The sequence below is a fragment of the Endocarpon pusillum genome (genome assembly GCF_000464535.1).
Source record: "Endocarpon pusillum Z07020 unplaced genomic scaffold scaffold726, whole genome shotgun sequence".
NCBI lineage: Eukaryota > Fungi > Ascomycota > Eurotiomycetes > Verrucariales > Verrucariaceae > Endocarpon > Endocarpon pusillum.
The window spans coordinates 31,013-41,839 of record NW_006916640.1 but is presented as its reverse complement, the minus strand read 5'-3'; the positions used below and the strand labels follow the sequence as shown (position 1 = coordinate 41,839).

The following is a 10,827-nucleotide window of genomic DNA, read 5'->3' as shown; positions in this document are numbered from 1 at the left end:
GAGCTATACTACACGAAAAGCGCCATCTCGAAAGCGCTGTACGAGTACCTGTTGAAGAACAACTACGCCGACGCCGCGCTGATCGCGAAGTGGAAGAAGCAGGGCTACGAGAAGCTGTGCTGTGTCAAGTGCATCCAGACCAAGGAGACCAATTTCAGCAGCACGTGTATCTGTCGCGTGCCCAAGGCGACGTTGGAGAGGGCGGAGGGCGAGGCTGGTGCTGGTGCTGGTGCTGATGGAGAGGATGCGACAGCTACAGGAGGTGCAGGAGGAGGAGGAGGTGGGAAGGTGATACAGTGTGTGAATTGTGGGTGTAGGGGTTGTGCTAGTGCGGATTGAGAACGTGGTCTGCTCAACTGGGATGGAGAGATAGTCATTCCAAAGGGGGGGTCTTTGCATTTGCTGCTTTTGGGGGGATTGCGTGCAAGCGAGGAGTTCATGGTTGGTAGAGCCTGCGAAGGTGGATCAGATGAATCTACATGGGTAAAGAACGGATTTCGAATTATAAGATATTGCTAAAAGAGCGGATGTTGTGACTTGCTATGCAATGCCACCAGTAACTAATTATCTCTAGAAACTAAAAACGAGCAGAAGCTCTTCGAAGACGCCAAGAACAAAGGAAACCATGAAGAACGAGTGTGATGAAGAGTGAGATATATAGAACGGCCTCATTGTATCCTGCAGGTTGCTCGTGCTACCGCATTGCATCAAGATACCATCAAGTCCCAGCATGCAATGAGAATGCCTCCCCAATACCCTCAGCGGGTCCAACCGCAGAGTATGAGATCTATTCTCATGAACTGGAGGTTGCCAAAGCACAGATTTATCCATCCATAGCGCCAGACTGATGGAAACTCGTTCCGACAAAGATTGGAAAGACGGATAGATGTGCCGGACATCTAAGAACAATCAAATTCGCTATGAAGTGCAGGTGAACATAGAAGGTGTCAAGTGCTGGAGGTAAGATCAAGTTTCAAAACACGACGTAAATCGTCTTCGAGCTTCTGTGCGCTGTGAGACGTTGTCATCTGTATTTTCTGATTCGGCATTGAATATTGGGGACGGCTTCCGAGATTACCAATGTTCTGACCAGAAACGGAACGGCGATTGTTTTGAAGAGCTGCTGGAAAATACGAGGAGGCGCCGGAGTCTGAGTCAAGTTCGGCTGGTGCTTGGTAGTCGTCTGGTTGGTACTCGCGTCTAAGATGAGAAGAAACAGGTCGTGGAATTGGAGTCCCGCGCTCTGGCGTTGCAACCGGCACATTCTGGAAGTAATGCCGTGGAACAGGGCCAGGTTGAATCCCATATTGTGGAGTTGGTGGACCAGATCGATGACGACTAAAAGTTGGACTAGCGGATTGAGCGTCAGACGCTCGATCTGGAAAGTAGCTGTTCATGTCGGGCTTGTGGGGCGAGCTTTGTGGCGAACCATTAGTCAAGAACCGCTTTAATGCTTCACTTTTCTCCCTGCGCTCCTTCTCACCCAAGCCTTGGATAGGAGTAACGGACTGGGCTTTTGGTGATCGAAGAGCTTCAATGCGATCTCTGTAGGGCGTAGCGAACGAAGGCCCAATCGACAGTGGCCGTCCCCCATTGCCGTCAAGTTCAAATGGGAAAACGGGTTCGGATGACGGGTCGCCGGGTGTCTGAGACATTGTTTTGGGGATATCATCGAATGGGGAGAGACGACCTGCTCGAAAGTCCGGACTCTGGGTCTTGGGCGAATCCCTGGCTTTGCGGGCTGCTTCAAACATGAAATCCAAAGGTGAAGGCTCTCTACCTCTTAGCGTTGAACCCTCGGAATTAATAGGCATCAATGTTTCTATGTCAGAATCTGCAGGTCCTTCCCCATCAAGCTGATTTGTTGTTATTGAGCGAGGGCTTGCAGAGACAGTAGGCAAGGATTTAGAGTAGAAGCTCGGCATCGGCAGTGATGATGCAGCTGGGGAAGAATGAAAAGTGGGGCCTGCGTAGGCCTGCTTCAATGGCGTTGCTTTCCTGTCCGGTGACAACAGATTGCTTTGAGATGACGTCTGCGCATATGGTTTTGGGCGGTTTGATTCTGGACTATTATTCTGTTTCTTCGATCCCTGTGACTTCTTCTTTGAGGCTGTAGCTTGGCTCTTGGGCTTGGGCTCGTTCGTGGAAGGGGGTTTTGAACATGCTATTTCGGCAGCTAGTGTGGGAGGGGATGTTTCAGAACTCGATACGTTGCTTTGGGCAGCCATTGAGTTGGAATCTTTCTTGGATCGTCTTGGTGAGCGGCGAGGTCCTTGAAGGGAGTTTGCAAGAGGTGCCGACATCATCGTACCCTCAAGCGGCGGGCTTGAAAAATAAGCAGCCCTTGGAACAATAAAAACAGAATGACGAGACAGTGCAAATCTCAGGTGTGATACTGTATCGTACGACGGAGAATGTAGTACAGCAGCAAGATCTTGTTTCAGCTTGCTATCTTGTTCGCTTGCGGGGAGGTGTATGTTGCAATTTGTTTGTTCTTCGGGACAGTAGGGAAGGGTTTATGATTGGTCTGCTGATAGAGTTCATATCTGATGTCTGTGATGATTCTGGGAGCGGCTAAGGTTGCTGGAGGCAGTAACAAGTCTACACGACAAGGAGTGTGGAACTCGTATGAGAATGGTGGAAAATGGTGAGGGTGGTGATGAACAGCTTGTACAATGGAAGAAGGTGGCGTGGTGGTTGGATAGGCATGCTGACACTTATAGCAGGCTCAAGCTAAGCTTTAAGCGGCGGTGACTGGATGCTGGGCACAAGTATTGTGAAGAATTGGCGTGTAACGGGGGCCGGCAGCTTCCGCCCCACTATGATCCATCACTACGTACTATGCTTTGAGCCTCTTACAGAATTAGTGATATTCAACGCTGATGCCTTGCAAAGAGTTGCCTTCAAGGAACCATCGAACTTTGAAATACACCTCTACATTTTCTCTAAGTCTGTGTTCCAGACGTGCATCTTCCATCTCTGCTTGCCATTACCTCATCTCCCCATCTCAATAGTGACCGCTCCATCTCAAAATGGCCGATGTCGACATGCCCGACGCTGGCCCAGCTGCGCCCGCAAAAACCAAGGCGAATACAAAGACAGTCAAAGGTGGAGCAGCTGACACTGCAACTGATGGCAGAAAGAGGTTTGAAGTCAAGAAGGTATGTGGAATCTATCCTTGTGGATACAAGCGGGTATTGTTAACACAGAATAGTGGAATGCTGTTGCACTGTGGGCCTGGGATATCGTGGTTGACAACTGTGCCATCTGTCGGAATCATATCATGGATCTCTGTTCGTCACCAACTTCTGACTATGGGACAGTAGGTACTGACTATAGCCAGGCATCGAGTGTCAGGCAAATCAGGGCTCGGCCACCAACGAAGAGTGCACAGTCGCCTGGGGCATCTGTAATGTATATTCCACGCTGACGAGGTCGATCTACTAAGCTAAACATATGTACAGCACGCATTCCATTTTCATTGCATCTCCCGTTGGTTAAAGACTCGTCAAGTCTGCCCTCTCGACAATCGTGATTGGGAATTCCAGAAATATGGCCGTTAACACACGTGTGCGAAGAAGTCTTATCTCGCTTGGAAATGCTATGAGAGCATTCCGGTAAATATTACGAGGCGTGACCCTATGCGCAAAGTTCTTTCGGCAAGGCATACACACATGGGAGACATTGTCTCAAGAAACTCAAGGCATCGGCATCTGGTGGTTTTGAGGTGCATGAGGTCAAAGATGGCATAAAATGGCAAAGACACAAGATCATGGTAGCTTTGAACATTCAGAAGATGTGCATGGTAACATCGCAGAGCTCCGCAGCACTGAAGCAATATCGTCCAGCTCATTGAACTTTCTTTCCAGCAACAACAATATCTGCATTAGACATGCCTGATGTACCCGACCTCAGCCAATGTTCAGGGTGCTGATTGAAAGCAGGCCAGGGAGGAACAACAGCCAATACAGTCATCACGGAACCAGCCAGACCAATCCACAACGTCAGGTAGATGTCTTGTTCTAGATAGCCCACCACGAATGCTACAGCCTGGTCCTCTTAGTGATCGAAGAGGACTGTGGCCTAGTTAACTTACAGCGGTGACTGACAGAAGTATGGTACAGAGTAGTTCTGCAATTCGCTGCCCCTCAAAGTCCTACCACTTGTAAGCAAAGCATTAATGACTGGGATATGCGTGATTTACAATAGGTCCTTCAAAGGCATCCTGGACCTGACTGATAAGGTTATCCATGCGGGTAGAAGACCGAATTCTGAGACACGAGCGATTTTGTCAGTTCCGCGGATTGTGTTCGGTGCTGCTGGTATGTGATAATACTTGTAGACAACAAACTGTTTCCCATCAACAAGCCAACTATATCTCCGTCATGCACCATGAGGAAAAAGATGCTGTCCGGCTTGGCATTTTCCTGCTGGTCATGTTGGCTGGCCCCCCTTGATCTAATCCTTTATTTTCTACAACAGAATCTTCATACCTTTCACTAAATACCCAGATACACCCTAGCAGACGCTCGCTTGCACAGCAGCCCTACCAGCAGATTGCAACCGTCATACTTCCCTGGACTCTGTTCATCAAATTGGGGCTAAAGCACCCACTTCGAACACCGCCACAGATATTTCCATACTCTCCCACCAAACCCGAACCACAGGAGGACTGCAACGCAGTCTTCCCACCACTAGCATTCATTCTGGCGAACGGTAAATCCTCTGCCTTTTACGTCATTGAGTTGGCGGGACCTCGGTGTAGAAGCTCCCTCATTCGACCCCTCCTGGGCACGGCTTCTCCTGTTTTCTGCGGCACCACCACAAGGCCTCCATAACTGGGCTCTGGAACTCACTATACCATTCTTGACATAGACATTGGCACAGATACAGGGAGAACCCGCTTATTGGGAGCGGGTCGGAGGGACAGTGACGGTGCCGGAGAGGCTGGACCAAGGCTTGATTGGAGGGTACACCGCTCGATTGAATCAAGTGCGCTAGATTCTCGATTTCGTGGAACAAGACATCGAAGCTGCGAAAATGTCTACCGGATCGCCAACTTCGGACCATGTCGACACTCGCTTCAGCACCCCAGTGCCAGAATTGGACGACCATCGTCTTCAAGCGTCATCGCTTCCTCGAGCAGAAACGAGCGCACCACGGAACATTCGAAGACTGACCGGTCGAAGTGGCTCTATCGATCACCCGGTTCTACTGCAGGTCAATGAAGCAATACGTGGCCCTTGTACAATTCCACGAGACCTCGAGAATGCTATCGTTGATGAAGATAGGAGTGGCAATCAAGACCAATTGAGTCCGAACATCAGGCGGGGCTCAAGCGGCTTTAGTCCTACGGTTCCCCGCCGCTCTGCCAATCGTTCAGTCCGGGAGCGTGACCGTTCTCGAGATTCTTCGTCGTCTTACTCAAGCTCACCCCCTAATTCTGTTGATGCATTTGCCGATCCTCGACGGCGGGAACGTGCGAACACCCTTGAGAGCAGAGCGCCCTCTGATGTTGAAGCGAACCAGACGCGCCAAAGACCTCTTTCGAGTACAACCCAGCAATTACGGCCAACAATTAGCAACGCCAGCGTCGTTCGAGCCGATACACGGAGGGATGACGATGACAGTCCGCCAGAGGATGATGTTTGCTTTCCTCAACTTGATGATTCAGGCAAGACCTATACAATAGACTTCGAGGAGCTGGAGGAATTCGTTGCACTTTGTGCCCAGGGGCAGATCCCATCTGCCCTCAATCGTGGCACACGTAAACAAAGTGTGAGCTCCAAGCATGAGAAGTCCATGGTCTTTCATGATGTAAGGCACCTTCATGTGCCGCGAATTGTTAGGACATCGGCAAGTCCAGATCCAGAGCCTTTGCAGTACGATCCGGCATCTGACACCCCGCCTTCCAAATCTTCTGACATGGACGAAAAACTCTCACTAATGGAGAGCGCTGTTGCACCTCCTGAACCCGATCGTTTCTGCTTGTTCTCTTCAGAAATGCAATCCGTGCAACATGCTTCGGGCCTTGGTGGTCTTGTCGCCAATGGGAATACTTTCCGAGACCTCTTCGAATTACCTCCTGACGGTGGTGGTGTCTGGTGGCTAGACGTGGTCAACCCGACTAAAGACGAACTTGTCGCAATTGGCAAGGCGTTCAGAGTCCACCCCCTGACGGTTGAAGATATTGAAACACAGGAAGCACGTGAGAAAGTTGAGCTCTTCCACCAGTATTATTTTGTCACGTTCCGAACATTCATTATGGACAAAAATGACGAAGATTTCCTCGACCCTATCAATCTCTATATTGTGGTTTTCAGGAATGGTCTGCTCACCTTTTCTTACTCGGAGCAACCACACGGCCGAACTGTACGACGAAGAATCAGTAAGATGAGCGATTATCTCTCTCTTGGAGCTGATTGGATATGCTACGCATTGATCGATGATATCGTCGACTCCTTTGGACCCGTCATACGCGATGCAGAGCGTGAATCTGAAGATATCGAAGACCAGGTATTCATTGCTCGCGAAGATGATTACGCTGCTCTGCTCAGGCAAATCGGCATCTCCCGCAAGAGGGTGCTCAATATGATGCGGCTCCTCGGCGGTAAGGCAGATGTCATCAAGGGCTTTGCCAAACGCTGCAACGAACAATTCTCGGCGGCGCCTCGCGCTGACATTGGACTCTATCTCGGCGACATTCAAGATCACGTTGTTACGATGATGTCTAACCTTGGGCACGTGGAGAAGATGCTCTCCCGATCTCATGGGAATTACCTTGCGCAGCTCAATGTGGATAATCTGGTGCGTGCCAACCACGCCAACAACGTGCTTAGCAAGATCACGCTCGTGGCCACCATCCTGGTGCCTCTCAACTTGATCTGTGGTCTGTTCGGGATGAATGTACCAGTGCCAGGAAAGAACTCCGAGTCGCTAGCGTGGTTCTTTGCCATTCTCGGTGTCATTGCTGCCATTGTTGTAGTTAGTCTGGTTGTAGCGAGAAAGCTCCGAGCCATTTGACGTTGTCGAGTTGGATTGGTCTTTCGTGGTGCCGCCTACCGTTTAGAAACCCTTTCCCTGTAAATTCTATGTCTTCCGCAAATTGGCCTGCCTGTACTAGTATTAGGTTTTTTATTTTTATGAATTCTCCATACCCGATGGTGCTGTATACTTAATTAGACGAGTCGATCTACTATCAGTTTTGGACTTCACAGCCCCGACTGCGAATTGTCCTTTGTGTTGAGACATGAACGCCACAGACGTGTTTCACGATAGCTTAAACATGGGACCTTCGGACCTGCATTAGCTGGGTTGGCTAGCACTCGAAAAACTGTCCGATAAAAGGATTTTGCCGGTAGGTACACATCTAAGGGGCCAACGGGGCCTGTCTTCTCAGCATGACCCCCCAAAGGGTCTCCTTGATCAGGACGTATGAGTATGAGCGATTGTTCTATTTCTGCGCGATCTTGCGAGGGTTTCCTAATGCAGCTACCAGCGATCCGTTCTTGTAGTTGTAGCCTGAGTGAAACGCCGGAAGCTTGTCAGAGGCGGGAGGCTAGAGGCTAGTTAGTGGCTAAGTTAAAGGCAAGAGGCCAGAGGCAAGAGGCAAGAAGTGAGAGGCAAATTCTTTCGCCATCAGACCAGAAAGCAGTGTTACACAAGGGCGATGTGTTGAGAAATCTTCGTCAACAAACCCTTCTCAGACCTCTTTTTCAGCCTTCTCGCCTAGCTTAGGGCTCTGGGCAAACTGGACAGCAAACTGATAGGTAATGGAGACCTCGCTTGGGAGAGGACAAGGTAATTGGAGAACCTGGATACGAGGACAGCCCCTCAACTACGCCATGATTGTGACGTGCATGGAAGCTTGTGAAACAATCACAATTGAAACCTGAGCAGTGAGATTGAAGGCGCTCCACGACTCACGAGCGATTCTAGAGAGCCATTGCCCAAGATAGACACTTTTCTTCTGAATGATGATGGTGGTGTTTAGCGAGGTGCTGGACGTAGTACGGAGTATTTAACTAAAGAAAACCGTCAGATATACGTGCAGCGCAGCGCAGCACAGCGCTACGTAAATCCGCATGCGTCTGTCATTTCCCCGTCAATTCATTATTATTCTCGTTCCCCTATCGTCCACCCTTAAACGGGGTTTCAAGCATATTCGGACTTCCACAACTGACGAATGCAACGGTCGCTTGTCTACTTGCTACACATCACAAACACTAACACCAACACCAACGCGATTCTTCAACGCAATCACCACACCCTCACAAGTTTTATGAAGTTTTGTGCGCGCTGTCAGACTTTGTCACCACTCCCCTTGACCTCTGCAACGGCGCCGCCAGCCACTGCAGAATAGCCCTGCATGGCTGCCAATTCGTAAGCTCTCTGGCGACTGGTTGGATGTTTAGGTCGTCGACTGACCTTTGTTATAGCTTGGGCCAGGCATGGCACTCCTTCTGGCATACTATGACCTCCAAAGACCGGCACGCTTCGCACGACTCGCCCTATCGCACTGGCCAACACGTTCCCCTTAATCAGAACCGACACGCTCCATTGACATCTATTGCTACAAGTGCCACCGAATCCCGACCTGATCTTGCCTCTCCCTACGATGAACAATTTTCTCAGCCGCCATCTGCCTCCTTAAATGGCTGGCCTGGTACTCCAGGATCTGCACATTCTCCTTCTAGGCCATACTCTCCGGGGATGAGGTCGTTGATCGGCAAATCAGCCCTGGCACCCGATCAAGAGGGGGTCAGTCCTGGTGAGATCCAGATGCAGAACTTTGCCGATGGCGGCCCACCAGCTCCACCCGCTTCACATTCGTGGAAGAAGATAGACCGGTGGGTGGAGAAGAATTACGAAGAGCTCTACGATCAGCTAGGGGACGGATGTACCCAGAATGACATCAACGAACTCGAGCATGAGTTGGATTGTTCTCTGCCCCAAGATGTCCGCGACTCACTATGTATTCATGATGGCCAAGAGCGCGGTGGGAGACCTACCGGTATCATATTTGGCTGCATGCTCTTAGACTGCGAAGAAATCGTTCAAGAATGGAAGAACTGGAGAGTGGTCAATGAGGAGTATTTGAGTGGCCAGTCACAACCGCAATCACACTATCCCCTGAAAGGACCGAACGCTGCATCTTCTTCTACCTCAAATCTGTCACAGAATGGCACCAGCAAGATGTGGCGGCAGGAGCTACTGGATCGACAAGACTCACAGCCACCCAAGGCCATTCAAAAAGCCTACGCACACCCAAGCTGGATTCCTCTTGCAAGAGATTGGGGCGGAAACAACATCGCGGTAGATCTTGCACCTGGTCCAATGGGAAAATGGGGTCAAGTCATTCTCTTTGGCCGCGACTACGATTGCAAGTACGTGATTTCTCGATCTTGGGGCGTGTTCCTCTCTGTGGTCGCAGATGATATGGAAAGCGACAAGGTTTTTGTGGACGAAGAAAGCGGTGAGCTGAAGCTACGAGAGTTCAAGGCACAGAATGTCGAACCGGGATACCTGGACATTCTACGGTGGAGAGCAGATCAAAGATATGGTCAGCGGAGGCCCAAAAAGATGCCCTTGAATCTTAACACCAATCTCGGAAAGTCACCACGCGAGTCTCCTTACACCAGTCCGACAATCGGCAATGATGAAGGTGGACGAGGTCGTTCTCCGCATCGTTTCACAAGAGGTCCGAACGCTAGTCCACGGACACAGATTGGTAGTCCGCTAGCTCGTCACCACGAGGAGGTGATAGCACCGATTCCGGTACGTGCTGGTGGTGACGTTGTCAAAGATTTTGCCTCTGCTCCAGAAGTCATCAAGGCTGTAAGAACGGAGAAACTGATCGATGCCCCTACCCCAACCGTAGGAGTGGATGTGAACAAGCCTAACTTCCAACCCGATACACCGAAGCCAGTGGTCGACCAAGACACAGAGAAGAAGCCAGCGGCTGGTCTAGGAGTTGATGGAGCCGATGAGCTGAAGAGTGTGCAGATCTAACATTCTGTGGTGTGGGATGCGTGGTGAAGCAGCGGGTGCTCGTGAGAATCCTGGTTAGCTGGGGAAGACTTGGTTGGCATGGCTTGCAGCATTCCTCCGCCACGGTGTATCTACCTTCACTGTTTTGACAGTGTGTTGTCTTTGTTTCTTTCTGTACAGGTACAGCTATCGAGCTGCCAGCTCGATTGAAAGCTTCTGTTGTTCGATGAAGTATCGTGGCTTGTCACCAGCGACTGACGGATACCAGTCCAAGATGGCCAACAATCATGGACAATGAGTTTGCATAACTTGCATTGATTCTCTCATCTGGATGCTCAAGTTATCGGATATCCGCCTTCTTGACGCTCTGCTGGGAAGTAAGTTAGAATGTAGGGGCCACTTTTGAGGATGTGTGTAGAAGGAATGGTCCACCAAGACAAATATTCAGCATGGTGTCAGCTCGACTGTTTTTCATGTCAGCACAACAACACGTCCTCGGCCCAATCTCCCTGAGCTTCAGTCCGATTACCAGCTATTTTCACTCGTTCTCATCGTTGTACTATGTAGGGCAAGTCAGAAATGAATGTGTTTGTATCCTCGCAGAGCCGCTTTCTAGTATTGGTTCCCCCAACCCCCCCCGGGCTTCGATACAATCTCGACCTTTCTTCCACCCATACCCATAGCGCAGGATCGATACACCCCATCCACCCTATAACTGATCAGAAGAACTTGACAACTTGAACCGTAAGCAACAAGAATGTCTCACCTGTCAGCGCCAGACCACCAGAAACCCAAACAAGACCACTCCCTCCCCCACCTCTCTTCCCAAAACCCCAC

The 10,827-nt window shown here is 50.2% G+C and overlaps 5 protein-coding genes across 5 annotated transcripts in view; 4 read left to right on the top strand and 1 right to left on the bottom strand.

The window, feature by feature from the left end:
- Positions 1–642, top strand: part of EPUS_06770 (uncharacterized protein) — a gene marked incomplete at both ends in the record, with an annotated part of 889 nt that extends 247 nt beyond the window's left edge. Inside the window, 2 exons of the mRNA XM_007807786.1 lie at positions 35–280; positions 575–642. Coding sequence (XP_007805977.1) covers positions 35–280; positions 575–642 — 314 coding nt within the window. The remainder of the gene's footprint in view (positions 1–34; positions 281–574) is intronic.
- A 305-nt stretch (positions 643–947) lies between these two features.
- Positions 948–2,303, bottom strand: EPUS_06769 (uncharacterized protein; the record flags this gene model as incomplete). Its single annotated transcript, XM_007807785.1, has 1 exon — positions 948–2,303. The coding sequence occupies one exon, from the start codon at positions 2,301–2,303 to the stop codon at positions 948–950; it is 1,356 nt and encodes a 451-aa protein (XP_007805976.1).
- A 729-nt stretch (positions 2,304–3,032) lies between these two features.
- Positions 3,033–3,563, top strand: EPUS_06768 (E3 ubiquitin-protein ligase RBX1; the record flags this gene model as incomplete). Its single annotated transcript, XM_007807784.1, has 4 exons — positions 3,033–3,161; positions 3,215–3,293; positions 3,344–3,414; positions 3,465–3,563. 4 exons carry the CDS (start codon positions 3,033–3,035, stop codon positions 3,561–3,563), a joined length of 378 nt encoding a protein of 125 aa, XP_007805975.1.
- Positions 3,564–5,040: 1,477 nt separating this feature from the next.
- On the top strand, positions 5,041–7,023 carry EPUS_06767 (uncharacterized protein; the record flags this gene model as incomplete). The annotated part of the gene is made up of 1 exon (XM_007807783.1): positions 5,041–7,023. The coding sequence occupies one exon, from the start codon at positions 5,041–5,043 to the stop codon at positions 7,021–7,023; it is 1,983 nt and encodes a 660-aa protein (XP_007805974.1).
- A 1,345-nt stretch (positions 7,024–8,368) lies between these two features.
- On the top strand, positions 8,369–10,011 carry EPUS_06766 (uncharacterized protein; the record flags this gene model as incomplete). Its single annotated transcript, XM_007807782.1, has 2 exons — positions 8,369–8,382; positions 8,439–10,011. The coding sequence occupies 2 exons, from the start codon at positions 8,369–8,371 to the stop codon at positions 10,009–10,011; spliced, it is 1,587 nt and encodes a 528-aa protein (XP_007805973.1).
- Positions 10,012–10,827: the final 816 nt, after the last annotated feature.